This window comes from Oryctolagus cuniculus, chromosome 6, assembly GCF_964237555.1.
Source record: "Oryctolagus cuniculus chromosome 6, mOryCun1.1, whole genome shotgun sequence".
In the NCBI taxonomy this organism is placed as follows: domain Eukaryota; kingdom Metazoa; phylum Chordata; class Mammalia; order Lagomorpha; family Leporidae; genus Oryctolagus; species Oryctolagus cuniculus.
Genome location: NC_091437.1, coordinates 60,470,792 through 60,489,113, shown reverse-complemented (window position 1 = coordinate 60,489,113; position 18,322 = coordinate 60,470,792). Strand labels below are relative to the sequence as shown.

Sequence of the window (18,322 nt, the reverse complement as noted above, 5' to 3'; positions counted from 1 at the left end):
CACCCTCTCTGTAGTCTGCTCCTCTAAACAACAAAAAGACAGCCCTTGCCTGCTGCTTCAAATAGGAAAGGGGTGCAGCCCAACACAGACAAGGGCTTATAGTGTGTGGGGTGGGGGGAGGAATCTACTCTTTTTTTTCTTCCTTCCTACCTCCTCTGCCAAGGCATGGCGACACAGAAGCCTCTGTACCATAGGTAATGAAAATAACTCACATACTTTGCATGTGTGCTTTAGGTTCTAAGCCAGGAGCTCCTTGATTCTACACCATGAGATATTGATATTGCTAATATGGTAGTGGGGGAGGGTTGGAAGAATGTGGGCTGCTTTCAAATCCTGGGTGGTAGCTTCAGGTGAACCCTAGCAGCCTTCTGTGTCTTGGTTTTCTCATCCATGGAACAAAGGAAATAACTATAAGTATCTCGTTGGATTGTTATGAGACGTAGATGAGTTAACACGAGTTAAACCCTCAGATGGTTGAGTGAACAACAAATGTTTCTTTGAACTCTGCCTCCGGGTGCCACCACGGTTTGTTCTGTGGCTGTTTGAAACACACATGAGACTGAGCCTGGCTGTACCTGTGAGCCTTCAAGTCCACACAAGACCTTCTCAAGGGCAGAGCTGGGGATGCGCGTTCGGCACAACAGCTAAGACACTGCTTGGGACACCCACATCCCTCATGGCATGGCGTGGGTTTGAGTCCTGGGTCCACTTCCACTTCCACTTCCATCATCCTGGGAGGTAGCAAATGATGGTGCAAGCAGTTGCATCCCTGTTACTCCCATGGAAAACTCCAACTGAGTTCTGAGCTCCTGGCTTCAGTTTGGTCCAGCCCCTGCTATTGTGGGCATTTGGGGAGTAAAACAGTAAACGAAAGTTCTCTGTCTCTTGCTCTCTCTCCTGCTCTCTCTCTCAATCTCTCTCCCTCCTTCCCTCCCTTTCAAATAAATTATTTTTTAAAAAAATTTAAGAACAAGGCTATTAAGCATGCTCCTTCCCACACTAATGGGGAGGGGAGGGAGGATGGAGTAGGGGTGGGATCAGGGCTTGAAGGATGAGTAGACATTTACTGGGTGGACAAGAAGGCAAGCGAGGACATTTTCTATAGAGAGAACCACATGGTCAAGGACACAAAAGCAGGAAGTATCATGTGGTCTGCAAGCACCTGTTTCACAAGGAGCCACCATGGGAACGGGAAAGTCAGGAACTAGCAAAAAAATACCAGAGCAAGTGCTAAGGCAGAGCTCACAGGATAGGGGCTTCCACTGTCACCTAAGACAACATTCCAGGCTGGAACAAGTGCAGTAAGACATGTGCAGGTGACTTAGGAACTTAAAAGAGAGTCTGCAAATCCCACTTACTAGAAATACTTTGGCTATCACTGGATCCATTGTTAGGTGATGGTGTGGTACAGAAAAATGTCTTATCATTTCCCTGAACCCACGTTCCTAGAAATATTCACAAACTTGGATTTATAATTTCATCTCCATACATATATGTGTGTGTGTATGTATATTACATTCACAGAAAGTAGAATTAAAAGAAGTTTATTTTGATACAAAAACAGTTGGGGTCTTCAAACAGGTTCATAAAAATGTATATTATGCAAAAACTATGCAAAACTAGTACAAAAATTTTTGCACTAAAATAAACTTATCTTTTAATTCCATTTTTCCATGAGCAACCTATTTTCATTTTATTTGAAAGTCAGAGAGACAGAGAGGTGGAGTGAGATCTTCCATTTGCTAGCTTGCTCCCCAAATGCCTACATCAGCTAGGGCTAGGTCAGGCTGAAGCCAGGGGCACAAAGTTCAACATGAGTCTCCCACGTGCATGGCAGGGACCCAGGTACTCCTGTCATCATCGGCTGCCTCCTTGAATGAGCATTAGCAGGAAGCTGTATTGGAAATGAAGAAGCCAGGACTCAAACCAAGCCACAACTTAACTGTTTCCCCTCACTCCTGCCCTTCTATGAACTGTTTTAAAGTCTTCTCACATATACCTAAATAAAGCACAGTGGATATCCTGGTCAACATGAACCATAAGTCTAGGGTAACTATTGCCTTTTTCTGGGGGGCAGCATCGAACCCTAAAGTCCCTGCCTCCTGGTGTACCTTCACTATGTAATTTTCTCCCCAAGAATGTGGGACAAAGCCCTGTAGATAGTAGCTGAGTATAGTTCCCCATGAGCAGCCGACCAGAACACAGGAACTCAGTCCCATAATGACAAGGAACTGAGCTCCACCAATGTCCTGGATGAGCCTGGAAGAGGATCCGAACACCAGCCAAGACTGCGACCCCCCGCCCCCAGCACCTTGCTTTCAGGCTTGTGAGACCTGAGCAGAGAACTCAGTGTACCAGTGGCTGGACTTCCAACCCTTGACAGCTGTGAAAGGGGCCATTCATGTTGTCTTCAATCACTAAACCTGGGGTAATTTGTGCCAGCAATAGGAAATTAGTATACCTTCCCCCTTGCCAAGCCCAGCTCCTGGCTTGACCCCTTCCCTTCTAGATCCTCAGCCATCACACTGGTCTTGAGCATCTTCACGTCACACAGCAAATGTTAAGAAGCCTCTGCTTCTTGGGCCTTCTCTCTGCCACTCTTGTTCTCTCATTGTCTTTGCCAGAGCTTCTCAGCCAGCTCAAAACCATTTTCACCTTCTAAGCAGACTTAATAGACCCTTCATTCCAGCTAACATGTGGGGCAGGAGACAGAACTAAAAAATATTACTGCTGAAATGAGACAGTGAATGAACATCCCAATTGTCATAATAGTAAATATTTTGATGTTGCTTCTCCTGTATCCATCCCTTTCTTCAACCCAAAATTCCCTGAGGAATCTTCCAGGAACTTACCACTACCCCACTAGGGGGCATCCATACGGTTTGTTGGGAAGGACCGCTCCCTTAATGACAGAGGTGTTCCCTACTTGGGTTAAACCAATCAGGGTGCTAGCCTATTGATGACACAGTTTGATTGGTTCAGACATGGGCATGCCACCCAATTGAACCAATGAGATGTGAGGTAGTGTTGACTGGGCACATGAGGAAGGAAGCCCCCTAGGTCTTCCTAGGTGTCCACTGGAGCAAACTTCACCTCCGGGTGGTATGGTGGGGGCTTGAGTTACGGAATGCTGTAGCAATTCCTGAGCCTATCAAGAGAAGTCAGGCAGAGGACAAAGACAGCACCTAAAAGGAGGCAGAGCCACGCGGAACCCAAGGAAGCGGAGATGGGCTCCTATGACGTCTGCCCTCTGCATCCCACGCTGCCTGAAGCTAGACCCATGCTGAGCTTGCAGGAAAGGGAGTAAGTATACCTTTTTGGGGTCTTAATCCAATTGAGGTTGGAATTTCTGTAACTTGAGATTAAAAGCTTCTCATCCGATATAAGTGTGTCCTAAGAAAACTCATGAATATGACCTGAAAAGCTATTAGAATTTAGTAAGATAGCCAAATACCCAAATTAGTCTACCAAAATCAATAGATTTCCTAGTTGTCAGCAAAAATTCAGCTCAAAAATATACTGGATCCCCCAGAGGACACATGCACCAGAACATTCGGAACAGCTTCGTTCACAACTGCAAGCAACCAACATGTTCATTTCCAGGAGAATGGACACACTGTGGTTCATCCAGAAAATGGAACACTGAACAGCAATAGTGTGTGTATATGTATATATATACACATTATATATACACACTATATATATATACACACACTATATAATATATAGTATATAGAGTATATAGTGTATATATATATAGTATTTATACACTATATATAGTATATATAGTATGTGTGTGTGTGTGTGTATATATATATACAGTGAAGCTCCTAGACTTGAATTCAGCAAGAGGACTATGACACAAGATCAGATTTCATTGATATGGGTTGCAAATATAGTAATATATACTCTAAATATATATAAAGCTTATTTTTTTAAAATATACCACTAATCAGTTGCAGTACTGGCCTTAGGGTGCTCCATTTGGGCAGATTTTGGGCCCATAGCCCTCTCTTGGAATCCATGTTCTGCTTTGCCCTGAACCCTGAGTGACTTTCTAATGAAAATGGTCATTTGGGTTCCAGAGCCTCTCTTCTTAAACCTCAGAGCTCAAACACAGGCCACGGGACAACTGTGTACCTGACACCACGGGGCATCCTCTGTCATCTGCTCCTCACTTTAGCTGTGCCTCACTTGCTGCAAAAGCAACCCAAGCTGCTACATAATATTTTAGTTCCACCCCTATGGAAGTATTACCTCTTTCAGATCCCATATCCAAGGCCAAATGGCTTGGGCTCCTTTGCCTGGACAAATGGACAGTGCTGTGCAGTCATCTTCTTTGACCTCTGTCCTAGTCACAATTTTCTAGCTTTAAATGATGTGAGAGTGATAGAAATTCAGTAGAAACTGTAAATTTCTGAATCTGGCTTGTTTCCTGGACTAGCAAGATGCAAATCTGCAGTATGACACTCTGGTGACACTGGGCAGCAGCAGTGGGTGCAGCTCCTGTCATGAAGGGGGAACCACCAATGGAGCCTACAGTATGCTGTGTGGCTGAGCTGGGGGGGCGGTAGGCTGGGCGCTTCACTGCACTTTCAACTTACGACATTTACAATGCTTTCAGCTTTCGATGGGTTTGTCGGGATGCAAGCCCATCCTACGTGAGGAGCACCTGCACCTGACTGGCTTGTTCTCCCCGCCCACCTTGAAACATTTTCCTCCTTGAGTTTGTAGCAGTCCCTCCTCAGTTCTCTTCCTACCACACTGAGCAGCCCTCCTCAGCTTCCTCTTCAGGCTCCTCCCCTTCCTCTGGACCTCGGAATGTGGGGCTCTCCCACGGCTAGGTCGTGGTCATTCCCCTCTCCTGGCACAAGCCCCTGCTGGGAGTTCTCACTCCTCCCCATCACTTCCAAGTCCATCTTTCTTCCTCAGGATTCTGATTTGCATGTGCCTTCAGATCTCACTGACAATCAGTTTACCTGGTTGGACACGTGCCTTTCAATTCACACACACCTGCAGCAGTGCTCTCGGGCTGCAGCCCACCTGCCCTGAGCACCTGACCCTCCACCTTCTCAGGCCGTGCCACCCCAGTGCAGGGAACACAGCATTCTCCACACCACTGTTTATGTCCAACCACACCAGGGAATCTTTCATGAGCCCTTCTTCCAGTCCGCACACCCATCCCATCTTTTCCATCCATCCCGGGGCCAGCTTCCTCAAGTATTCTCTCAAAGGGACCCCTCTGTCCAGGTACACACGCTGCCTCCACCTTGGCCAATGGCAGCCCCAGCTCTCTGATGAATTTCTCTGTTCCCATTTTTGCCTCTCCAAACCCACGGAAAGGGTCTTGGGTCAAGGAAGTAACGCACACGAGCAAGCATTCAGAAGACAACCTGCCGCCTGAGGGAAGCACCAAAGGCAGTTCTGAATGGCCAGCGAGCAGTGGGGTGAGTGGGGGACAGAGAAGAAGCTGCAGGGAGCTCCGATGCCGCTCCAGACACCTTGAGGATTACCTGAGAGCTAAGGAAAGAGCGCAAACAAGAGAATGGCTTCCCAGGTGTGCACTGCCTGCAGGGGAGCAGCCTCTGGCCACAGTGACGATATCGGGGTGGGGAGAGGCAGAGGACGGGGGAAACCCAGCCCTCCAAAGTTAATGGGCTCAACCAGCCGTTCTTAGGGAGCAGAGCCAGAAACATTTCCTTTCATAAAAGACAACTAACCATTGCTTTTATTTTTTAGTGCTAGGAAGGGGAAAGCATCAGAAATGTTAGCCAGTCCTTATGAATTGTACCTTGGAGGAATCAGCTTGCATAAGCAAAGAGAGAGCGAGAGAAGGGAAACAATGAACCTGCAGAAAAAAAGGCCTTATTCCAGGTGTTCTTCTTTTACCCATGCTTGAAAAGGAAATGGAGCCAAACAGAGCCCTGAGCCCCTGGATGAATAGGAGAAATTGGAAGAAAAACACGTGGGGAAGGGAGAGGAAATATTCTTTTTATTATTCAAGGTGTGGTTTCATACGAATTTGGAAAAATGAGTGTCCAGGTTTTTGACTATCATTGTGGACAGAGGCAAAGTAATAACTTTGTTCTCTTTTCATGTTTACACATCAGCCCCCCATTGTTCTGTCAGCTGCAAATACGAGCAACATAATTTAACATAATTGGCATTGTGGAAATGGGATAAATTATTCATCCCAAAAGGAAGGACCCCTGTCTGACTGTAATTCCCCCTGCGCTGGCGAGGCCAGATTATACATGGAGGTTCAGATGGTGCAAAGTGCAGACCATAAAAATTTAAAATACTACTTCCCAGGATTATCAATAATGAAGAGGTTCCCACATGGAGAGGCCCTACGATTGGCAGGGACAATAAATAAAAGCTCAGAAGTGCTGACAAGCAGCGAGATTGTATTTTTATGAGCTGGACTTGCACAGGCCAAAAATAGATCTGCGCTGTACCTCAGCTCATCCCTGCAGCAAGGAGAAGTTCCGAGCCAGGACAATGGATGGCCAGCCGCCGCACGCCTACTGTGTGCCAGCCACTCTGCACCTGCCCTCCTACTGTGTGTGCATTTCATTCTCATCCTTCTGATCACATTCTCTCCAATTCTCAGCTCTCTGTGAAGTCCTTATTCTGCTTCTTCTCATTTTCCAGGGGAGAAAATCCAGGCTGTGGTAGGTCAGTCATTTGCTTGTGACCAGATGACCAGTAAAAAGCCGAGCCGGGATTCACACTCAACATCGGCTCGCTGTCTCTTACTTTTCATGGTTTTGTTTTTGTTTTTGTTTTTCACAAGTATCCTCTGATGCCGGAAACTTTACCTCCTACATCTCAGCAGCTCCTCTCAATCATTGTAGGAGGCAGGGCTGTCAATCTCCTGTTGCCTGGGTCCCAGAGAGCAGAAATGACATCACAGCCTCCCAGGATCACCAGGAGACAGCACCAAGGCTGGGAACTGAGCCCTGACCCAAGAGCCACCCAACACTCCAAGGCTGAGCCCATGGAACCTGGGACACAATGGGGCCCCAGAAATGTTGCTGAATACATGAACAGACACACCCTCGCTCTAAAGAGGGAAAGCGGAGGTGCCCTTATTGAGGCTGAGTCCTGAGTCAGCCACCTCCTCACCGCACACCTCCTCTTTGGGCCGGCGAAGCTGGGTATTGGGCTTGGAAGACAGAAGCTCAAGGTACTGCGATGGCAGTGTTGTCACCCCATCCGCCACAGGGGCCCAGAGAGCGGCTCACAGATTGATACTGATCGCATGGCAAGAGTGAGTCAGAAGCTGCCCTCTAGAACCAAGGAGCCTGCTGACTCCTGGTCCAGGGCTCTTTCCAAGGGACTTGTCTGTCTCCCTTGCTGGGCTTTTGCTTTCTCAGTGACAGGATGGGAGGTTGGCCAGTGTGGCCTCAAATGAACCATCTAGGCCAAGACGTCTGTGACCCTCCAGTTCAATGGCAACACACAGGATGGGGCAAGATGAGGCGCTTGCCACGGGCCCCCAGCTCCTTCCGTTCTGAGCAGAGGCTGCCTGGGCTGGTGATCACTGGGAGGCGTGGCTCTGCCACCTGTGTGCCCATGTCCGGAGGCCCAGGCCACTTGGTTGCTCTGCTCCCCTTGTGCTGCCTAGAGCTAGACCCCATGTTCTCTAGGGACCAGGGACCTACTTCTAGGACTGAACTGACACTGGTGACAACAACAACATTCAGCCTACTTTGCATTAAGCATTGACTGTGCAGTGGGTACTGTGTGTATTTTTCTCATCTCACCCTTGCTACAGACTTTAGAGGAAGACAGTACTATCATAAGGAGACGTAATATCAGAGTGGTTGCTAAACCTGCCCAGTGTCACACAGCTAGTAGGTGGTGCGGTTAGGATATGGATTCCGATTGCAGTGCTGTGATACCCCCCTGCAAATGCAGGAACACCGGCTTGCTGAAGGTGGTCTCTCCACATGGGAAAGCAAGCAAGTTACATCAGTCTCCAAAGCTGTTTTACCATCTGAAGTGGGTGTGGTTTTTTCGATAAAAAATCTAAAACACACTCATGGCAATAAAGATGAAAATCATAGAATAAAAATCTTGGGCCAGCATATGGCATAGCGGGTACAGTCACCACCTGCAACACTGGCATCCCATATGGATGCCAGTTAAAGTCCCGGCTGCTCTACTTCCAATCCAGCTCCCTGCTAATGCACCTGGGAAAGCAGCAGAAGATGACCCAGGTCCATGGGTTCCTGTACCCACTTGGGAGACCAGGAAGAAGCTCCTGGCTCCTAACTTCATACAGGCCCAGTTCTGGCCATTGCAGTCATTTGGGGAGTGAACCAGCAGTTGGAAGATCTATCTCTCTCTCTCTGTCTCTCTCTGTCTCTCTTCCTCTCTCTCTCTCTCTAACTCTGCCTTTCAAGTAAATACATAAATCTTAAAAAAAGAATAAAAATCTTCAGATGGTCTACAACTGTCCCTATCCCCACTCCCCAAATATTTAAGTTTCTTATGTGTCTGAAAGTGTTTTTTTTTTTTTTAGATTTATTTATTTATTTGAAAGGCAGAGTTACAGAGAGGCAGAGGCAGAGAGAGAAAGGGGGGGGGGGGTCTTCCATCTGCTGGTTCACTCCCCAGATGGCCACCACAGCCAGAGCTGAGCCAATCCGAACCCAAGATCCAGGAGCTTCCTCTGGGTCTCCCATGTGCATTCAGAGGCCCAAGGACTTGGGCCATCTTCTACTGCTTTCCCAGGCCACAGCAGAGAGCTAGATCAGAAGTGGAACAGCCAGGACATGAACCGGCACCCATATGGGATGCCGGCATTGCAGGCAGCGGCTTTGCCTACTATGCCACAGCGCCAGCCCCTGAAACTGTTTTTTTATCAATTATAAGAATGAAACATACACACGTGATGCCCTCCAGGTTCACCTAGGTCATTGCAAAGGACAGAATGTCATCTTCCTCTGACTGGATGCTATTCCATTGTACATATAACATTTCACAATGCTTGCATGGATCTGAGCATCATATCAGACTCCACAAATAAAAGGAACTTCAAAAACTTCATGGAAAATGGAATTTTAACATAGGAATTTACTTTGGTGCAGAGCAAAAATATACTGCCCAAATTGTTTTCCTCAGTATCCAGAAAATGTGTATTATGAGAAAATGATGCATGAATTTCAAAACTGGCTTTGCACCAAAATAAACTCATACTTTTCATTCAAATTTTCCATGAATTTTTTGAAGTACTGGCATATGTACACTTATGTGTCAATCAAAAGTAAAATAAAACTAAAAAAAGCATCAAATATACATGTATGTTCTATGTTCCCACCCATGCGATCACCCCACACCACCCTCCTTTGCAGCTGTTTTACCCAAGCAACGTGTCTGCTGTCTCTGCATATTGCACACACAGATCTGCCTCACTCTCATAACACTCGCTCATTCCCCATCCATGCACCCGAGTTGATTTAACCAGTCCCTTTTCATAGAACAGTCCAGATTGTTATCAATTTCTAAAATATATGTCTATATAGATACAAAAATATATGGGCCTTGGCATATTTGAAAGGAATATGCCCGCAGGCTAACTTCCCGCCATTAGGAAGCATACCATTTAAATAGCGTACAGTTCAAATTGCATAAACAATGTCAAAACACCCTCTGAATAACACTGCATCAAATTATATAACCAACAAGAGTATATTGAGGTCAGCTTTGCTCCCAGTGCTATCAATGCTAAGCTTTATCAAATTCTTCTCTTGCCAATCCTTCTAAAAAGTATTATGTCTTCAAATCATAGAGAATTTTTAATAAACTCATTTGTCATTTTATATCTATTTGCTGGAGCTGCCTACTCAGAGCCTTTGCCCAAATTCGGGGTGATTTATCATCAATCTCTTAGGAGCCTCGAAGAACAGGGGGTTCTAGGAAGCTAGAGCTGGCAGAGGTGCATCCCACTGCTCCCTGGGCAGGGCTGAGATTTCTGTGATCTTGTGTCGTGGGGAGAAAGAGACCCGGAGCCGAGTCCAGACGAGAGCCCAGAATGCACACAGCTCTCTCTCGGTGACAAGGGCCAGTCCCTTCGCTCAGCATGCTCCTAGGTCTCCCTGTGGAACTCCAGCCACCTCAGCCCCGATCCCCCTCGGCAGCGTTCGCTCTTGGAGTCTTTCCCCAAGCATCACCTTCCCAAGCCATATTCTGGCCACCCCATGAAAGACAGGGAATGCTGCCCTTGTGCAGTGCCCTGAGTGAGTCCTGTAGAGTCTCTGTGTATTTTCCCTCCAAGTAAGCTGTTTTGTAGAAGGTCTGCTCATTTTACAGCCGAAACAACACAAAGCCCAGAAAAGCCAAGCAATGTATCTAGAGCCACACAGCCAAACAATAGCTGAGCTGATTTACACCCAGGCCTCAGGACTCCCAGGTGCACGCGGTCCCAGGTGCAGAACCTGAAGCACACCAAGCACCACCAACTGGTCCCTAAAGCTCGGCGCCCTCCCCTCCCCCGAGCAGGTGAGCCCGCTTCTTGGTGAAGACTCACTAATCAGCATGAAAGGAAAGGCGCGTGTGCCCAGAGCCCAGTAGCTGGCTTGCCAAGCACACGATCCGCCTGGGCCTTTGCCAGCACAGGGCTGAGTCTGTACTCTGTACACCGCCTGCTTCCTGTGGACCTGCCATCCATCAGCTGGCATCTGGCAGCACACCTGCGTGCGCTGTTCTTGTAGGAGAACACGTCAGCCCTCCGAGCCTGTCCCTGCAGCTGCAAAGTGGGGTGACGGCAGCACCCTGAAAGAGGGGTTGTGGGGATGGCTGGGCTGTTGCAGCCACTTAGACAAAAGGCAGTGAGACCCCAAAGGCAGCTCCTGGCCTCTGAAATCTGCATCTAAAGAGCTCACTCCCACGCTCTGGAGGAAGCCACCCAACTGCTGAGACTCAAGAATATTTCTCTGCCTGTCAAGTGGAGAAATTGAGCCCAGGTTTAAGTCGCACGAAGGGAGGGAGCCTTGTTCAGCCAGCATTTCCCACTGGCTGCGGAGTGGGAGGACTAGGGCTACTGAGAGGATGCACGGTCAGGCCTAGAGGGGGCACGTGGGGCAGGGAGAGCAAAGGCTCCTAGCAGCAGTCTAAGTACATCCCCTGGCCCACCACTCCTGCCCCCATCAGGAACACAGCAGAGGCAGCTCGCCAGCCAGCCTCGTGCCTCCCTGCTGTCTTCCAGCACTCCTGATGGGAATGCTGCAAGAAGCCCAGCACCTCTGTCCAGGGGCAAAATACTCTGGTGCTGCGTGAGGACTTATCGGAAGGAGAGGTGCCTCGTGCATGAGCTGAGCCTGTCCTCTGTCCTTAGGGTGGCCCCCGGCAGCCAGGGGCGTCGTCCTGTAAGAGAACTCTGATCAGCGTCCCTCCTCTCGTGACCAGGTGCCCCGCTTACCTCATCTGCGAGGTCTCTGCCCCTCACCCAGCATGCTCCTGACTCTTCCTGCAGCTCCCTTGATGTCTGCCCGCCTCCTGGGCCCCGCCCCTCCTCCCCTTTACCAATGCCTACTCCAAGTCCCAGCCAGGGCTTCTCCCTCTGCAAGGCTTCTCCAGCCAGCATCCCTTCATAAAGAGGCCTGCCTATGCCTCAGCCTTTCCTACATCACAGAGCCTCAGCCTTTCCTGAATAGCCCTTCTCCCAGTTTGCAACCATTCCCTGCTGCTTATAGAAATGGCCCATGTGAAGTCCTTCTTCCTCACTGGACTGGAAACTGCATGAGAGCAGGGACCCGGCATCTTTCCATGGCCTGGTGCACAGAACATACTCAACAAGATTTTGCAGATAGGTGGATGGACGGACAACGGATGGATGGATGGATAGATGGACAGATGGATGGATAGATGGCGGACGGACAATGGATAGATGGAAGGAGGGATAGATGATAGGTGGATTTAGGGATGAGTGCCTTCCAATGTGATAAATACAGCCACAGCTGTACTGATGGGCGAGGTCAGGAGGCCCACTGTCTGAACTGAGTCCAGGAGGGTAAGTTTTGGCTTATGGGACAAGCAGAAGAGTGAGATGGGCATTTTGGACAGAGGGAACAGCATGTTCAGAGCACCCTGAGGGGTGCTGAGAACTCGAGGGAGGGGTTTTTCATCTCAGCACTGTAGACCTTGGGGGCAGTGGGGAGGGGTCCTGGGCACTGCAGGACGCTCAGCAACATTCATGGCCCCTCCCCCTAGGTGCCAGCAGGTGTCACCTCCCCTCCAGCTGCGACAGCCAAAAATGTCTGCAGACATTGCTGAATGTTCCCTTGGGAGGCAAAATCACCCCCATTGAGAACGCCTTCTCCAGCAGGGTCTGACATGCTCGTGTCCAAGGTACAAAGTAGCCGTGAGAGGAAGGGAAGCCAGTGGGCCTGCATTGAAGGATGTCAGGCAAGGACTTAAGGATGGTGTGCTGTGGGGATGAGGGGCTGGCATGGATTCTGCAGGGAGGGCCCCACGCACAACTCTGGCAAACACAGGAGGAGAGCTGGGGACTGAGTAGAGAGAGAGTAGGCGAAGGGCCATCTGCAAGCCCAGGCCAGACCAGAGCCAACCCTCCAGCCCCAGGCAGGGAGGGAGCCCCAGGGCTGTGCTGTTTCCTCGTGGAGCCACTCCCAGAGCCCCACCATCAGGTCTGGGAGCCTGCATGGGATGGCCACAGGTGAGAGCAGATGGAATTGGAGGAAGCATTCTCCCAGGGCTGAAGGCTTCTCAACACTAAGGCAGAATCAGGCAGAGGGAAATGGAGGTTCCAGCCCCAGCAACTCCACTCTTCATCGGTGAAGCTTGGACAGATCACTGCATTGATTACTGCCTCAGTTTCCTCATCAGTGAAATGGGTGTACTAGGTGAGGCTACTGGGAAGAGTAATGAAATTACAGACAAGAGCGCCCTGCACAGCCCGTCCCTGGTCCAGAGCAAGTGCTTTAGACTTTTTCATCTTCCAAAGGCTCTGTCCTGACACTCATATTCCACACTAGAAAAGACTGTTCAGTGACAGAATCTAAAGAGGGGTTTCATAATTACACACCAAGTTCCATCTGTGTTTTACATCTTCTAAAAGGAAAACCATGATTTAACATCGGAGCCAAATATTGGCCGGCATTGTGGCATAGTGGGTAAAGTCACCACCTGCGACACTGGCATCCCATGTGGGCGCCAGTCCATGGCCCTGCAGATCCACTTCCAGTCCAGTTCCTGGCTAATGTGGCTGGGAAAGCAGTGGTGGATGGCCCAAATGTTTGGGCCCCTGCACCCACATGGGAGACTGGATGAAGCTCCTGGCTTCTAGCTTTGGCCTGGCCCAACCCCAGCTATTATGGCCATCTGGGGGAGTGAATCAGAAGATGGAAAATCTCTTTCTCTCTCTCCGCCCCGCCCCCCCGTCTTTCTCTCTCTGGCCTGCAAAAATAAATAAATAAATAAATCTTTAAGGAAAAACATTTCTGATAACCACCTTAGCTTCAAACCCCACCATCTGACTGGAACCTAACCAAAGGGCTGAGGGCTGTGTTCGGGCTTACCTTGCTCCTCTACCTCAGGCCTGTGAGCTGAGTTCCAATGCTACCGTCCTCATTTTACATGCGAGAAGGCTGAGGCTAAGGCAGGTCAGGGAACCCACCCCAAGCCATTAGCCAAGGTAGGATGGGAAAGCCTGGAGCTGGGATGGGACCCCACCTGAAGACGAGGCTCCCATCTGTGCGGGAAGCCGTCTCACTCCACTGAGCACCCACAAGACTTGGGCATCTTCAGGGAAACTCGCTTTTTCACACTTTTTTTCTATTGTCAGGAGAAGAAACATGTTTACTCCTGAAAAGATCATCAAAACTAAATGTGTACACAAAACCCACTAATCCCCTACGCAGGGAAGAAAGAGACCTGAGGGGGAAGACTCGAGCACAGGGAAGTCAAGCCACTGGGCTGGAGCCAGACAGCAGGTCTACAGACTTCTGGGCCAGATTGCTCCTCCTGTGGTTGAAGGTTCTAGACCTATACTGCCTGGGTTCTGCACCCAAGATGCTTCACTGTCCATGTGCTTTTGGAAATCGCTTCACCACTCTGTAACTGAGTTTCCTTCAAATTTGATTCAAAGCAGTGGATCCTTTTGGGTCCCATGAACTACTGAGTGAATGAAAGAAAAGTGTGTGTGTGTGTGTGTGTGCACTTCTCTCAGATGCACACATTTACATAAATACGGCTTAGGACAGCACCCAGCATTTAGGAAACACTTAAAATGGTAACTATTACTGTTTTATAATTAGCTTTGTGCCAGGCACGTTACATATGTGGCCTCATCCAACTTTGTTCTGACCATTGTGAGACAGCTGTGATCCTCACTGATTCATAGAAGAGGCAACTTAGGGCCACCTGGCAGAAAGACTTTATCCTGAACCTCAGAGGGACTCCACGGTTTGCCCCGGTGGGGATGTGTTCCTCTAGGGAGTTCCTCTAGGGAGTGGTTAATCTGGGATCCATTGCATCTTCTAGGATACATGGAAGTGCAGGTTCACCAGAGGAGATGATGTATTTGTTGTCCAGGCTTTGCGATGGTTTCAGGCACACCTGGATCAGATGGCCAGCAGGTGTTCAGTCTGTGTTCTCTCTCAGGGAGAGAAGGAAGCCCTCTGAGATGGATAGGGAGAGTAAGGTAAGAGAGAGATGGCAGCCATCTCTGGATGTCCCACAAGAGTGTGGCAGGATGGGAGAGATGACAGTCCCCTTCCCTTGTACACCTCTCTGGAATATGCAGACCTGCAAGACAATAGTAAACCTCAAGACAATAGTCCCCAGGGCCAGTGCTGTGGCACAGTGGATTGAAGCCCTGGCCTGGAACATCCCATATGGGCACCGGTTCGAGTCCCGGCTGCTCCTCTTCCGATATAGCTCTCTGCTGTGGCCTGGGATAGCAGTGGAAGATGGACCAAGTCCTTGGGCCCCTGCACCTGCCTGGGAGACCTGGAAGAAGCTCTTGGCTCCTGGCTTCAGATCGGCACAGCTCCAGCCATTGCGGCCATCTGGGGAGTGAACCAGCAGATGGAAGATATCTCTCTCTCTGCCTCTCTCTGTAACTCTGTCTTTCAAATAAATAAAATGAATCTTAAAAAAAAAGGCAATAGCCCCCTTCTCCTTCCCAACTTCCACTTATGTCTGAGCCCACACCCCAGCATTTCCACTTACTCCTTCTGTGAGACTGCACAACTCACCCCGCTGTCATCTATGAATGTAAGTGCACAATCCCTGACCCCCAGAGGTCATGCACATCTCAAACTCTGCTCCTTAACTTCAGCTGCACACATGAGTTATCTGGAAGGATTTCATTAATGCTGACACCTGGGGCTCACCCCAGAGATTCTGAAAGGATTGTTCTGAGGTTCTGCCCGCACAGCAGGAGCCTCAAAGACTGATTCAAACACACCATGAAAAACGGAGAACCTCTGGAACACATGTAGCAGGTCCTCAACTGAAACTACCACCTTCCATCTCTTTAGTGTTAACTGCCAATTCCAACTTTGCTTTTAAAGGCTTTCCAGTTTCTCCGGATGGTTCAAGAATTCCTCATTTCTGCCATCCCACCTGAGCACATTCTTATATTGACTCTGCACTTTCAAAACAAATGACTCGACCCCCAGCCAATCAGCGGGGCCCTTTATCCAGCTTTGGCTCCTCTTCTGCTGATGAGATGGAGCCAATTGGTTAAGACACACAATGCCCTCCTGGAGATGCCAATGAGAAAATCCAACAGATGGAATGATCCATTGTTCACTCTTCAGCCAGGGAACGTCACCATTTGTCTCCAAATCCCTCCCTCACAGTGTACAAAAGCTCACATTACAAAACCCCAAGTACTGTTGAGTGGCTCTTAGATGACAATGCCTCTCCCACCTGGGTCCATGGGCCAGCCCGCCCCCACCTGCCTTTGTAGGAGTGCCCACCTCCATTCTTCACGGACCACTCCCATGTCAGGAGATGCACCATCAGCCAGTCACTCATTCCCGGCCCCGCCTCCTCTGAAGACACTCTACCCCAGTCTCACTGTTCCCCCAAGCATTCCATGCTTTGCGTGTGTGTGCCCCGTGCCTTACATCCCTCTCCTCCCATGGTCTACCTGGAAGGCTTTTACTCACCTTCAGAACCCCTATTCAAATGCTCTCCTCTGCAGTTTACCTAACCTGTTCTCCAACCTCAGCCACAAATCCCACCCCCATCCTCTTCCCAGGCAAACACAATTTAGTTGTTTCCATGTCTGCATCCTCACAATTTCTGTACTGCTCAGCATGACCATGATACATTATATTCATTTGCTATACCAGATAAGGATTTTCAAAACGTTGTCTTTGTATCACCAACTCCTAGTGTATGGGGACAGATCTTAGCAGGTGCAAACTGAATGTTTCTTGGACTGAATCCAATTCTCTGTGCTCAAATCTACACCAATGCATTTTTTTAAACACCTCCTCCAAAATAATCAAGATGGATTTTTCTGTCACCCTCTAGAAGCGTTATTAGTATTCATCTGCTGTGACAGAACTTTAACAAGGAAAGATTAATTTGCTTGCCCATGGATGTAGATGTGAACAAAAAAATACAATAAACACTTACCACAAATCTGAGACAACACAAGAGATGTCTTGCCTCTGGAAGGAATAACTACATTTTACCAGAAAAGGGGCATATTTGACAGATGACAAGATGAAAGGGCTCGGGGGTGGAATATTTTGCTGTTTTATTTCCTGATATGGGGAGGTGGGGGGAGCCTGGGGGCTGATGAGAGGCAGAACACCTGCTTTACCTTCTCCGGAGCAGGCAGCTGTAAGTGATTAACCTCCAGGGGGGTGATGAGAGGGACGGTCTGGAAGCCATCCTCGACCGAAGGCGGCTTGCTGCCCTTCTCGCTGGGGTTACTGTTCAGCTTCACCATCCTTATGCCTTTCTTCCCAGACCTAAGGCAAGCAGGGGGATTCTGGTTACGGCAGGAGGCAAAGCAGGGAAAGAGAGGGCTGGCGACAGAGAAAACAGTGCTGTCCTCAACAGCTCCATTTGGGTGGCTTTCAATCTACTGATCAGTCATTGATCTTCTGGTTAGATTTCCTGACATGATCCCCATCGTCCAGTAAAATTTCTTTAATCATCAAAATATGCCACTTGACCATGGGGTTTGACAGCCCTCAAATTTAAAAAGCTGAGGAAGATCCAGGACACACACACACACACACACACACACACACACAAATACAAGCTTAAAAAATGCCTAAGACACTAGAGCCTAAGTATCCACATAATACCAGTGAGAAGCCTACTCTTAGTGCAAAATGCAATTCTATTATCCTAGATCCCCCTGCAGTATGATGTATTTGATTTCACCATCCTGCTTGCTATTTTATTATATTGATTTTTCTTCAGCAATCTCCCTAAAATACAACATTTTTTTAATGTCTCTGGGTGCAACCTTTTACAGCCTATGTATGCTGCACATGAAATACAATTTCCTAAAGCAACAAGAGGCTGATTTGAATCTGATCCTTTTATGCAGCCATGAAATACCTCCATTTCCTCAATAGCAAAGGGCCATTTTTTGTTGTTGTTGTTCCATGGAAAGTTAGCAGCCCCTGTGTTGCAAGATTGCCAACTAAATAAACAAATCACATATTTTCCTCTCTAGCTCCCTTGGGTGTCAAACCATGATCCCACCCCACCCTCAAAAGCCCGGCACAACTGAATTTCTCCTGCCAATCCTGCACATGGAACATTATTAAACAAAACAGGGTCGTTGTGGGGGTGCAGAGGATGGCAGGGTTCGGGGGATATCAGGGAGTGGTTACCGCAGAAATAAACGCCTACTTACTGTGCTGCACTCTTGGGGGTCAGAGCAGATGCAAACCAATTTGAGGAGGAGGAGGACGAACAGGAGTCCTCCCTCCTCAGCCCGAGCTTGTGGTGCTGAAAGGACAGCGCCTCGCGTGAGTCTGGATCGGAGCTTCTGAGAGCAAGGTGCGAGAGCGAGCGGGGAAGATCTGGCAGCTGCCTGCCTGCTTGCTCGCTCGCTCGCTCATTCGTGCCCCCCTCCCACCGGGGAACAGGCTCCCACACCATCTGTCATCTGGCACCCCCTGCTGTTTCTCATGCATGGCCACAACCACTGCATGGGACAAAACGGTTTCAAGAAAGTGGGAGGGATCCTTTCCACGCCAACAAAAATAAAATAATTAATATCCAGCATATAACAAGCAATCCTTGTACCTTTGGAAAAACTGAACAAGCAAGCACATACATTAGAAGTGGTCACCTCTCAAGACCTTCC

The 18,322-nt window shown here is 48.8% G+C and overlaps 1 protein-coding gene across 1 annotated transcript in view; it reads right to left on the bottom strand.

Moving 5' to 3' along the window:
• Positions 1-18,069, bottom strand: part of NSG2 (neuronal vesicle trafficking associated 2) — a 60,284-nt gene extending 42,215 nt beyond the window's left edge. The window contains exons 1-2 of the mRNA XM_002710389.5: positions 17,867-18,069; positions 16,814-16,964 (exon numbers count right to left, since the gene is read on the bottom strand). Coding sequence (XP_002710435.4) covers positions 16,814-16,942 — 129 coding nt within the window. The 5' untranslated portion in view covers positions 16,943-16,964; positions 17,867-18,069. The remainder of the gene's footprint in view (positions 1-16,813; positions 16,965-17,866) is intronic.
• Between the last annotated feature and the right edge of the window lie 253 nt (positions 18,070-18,322).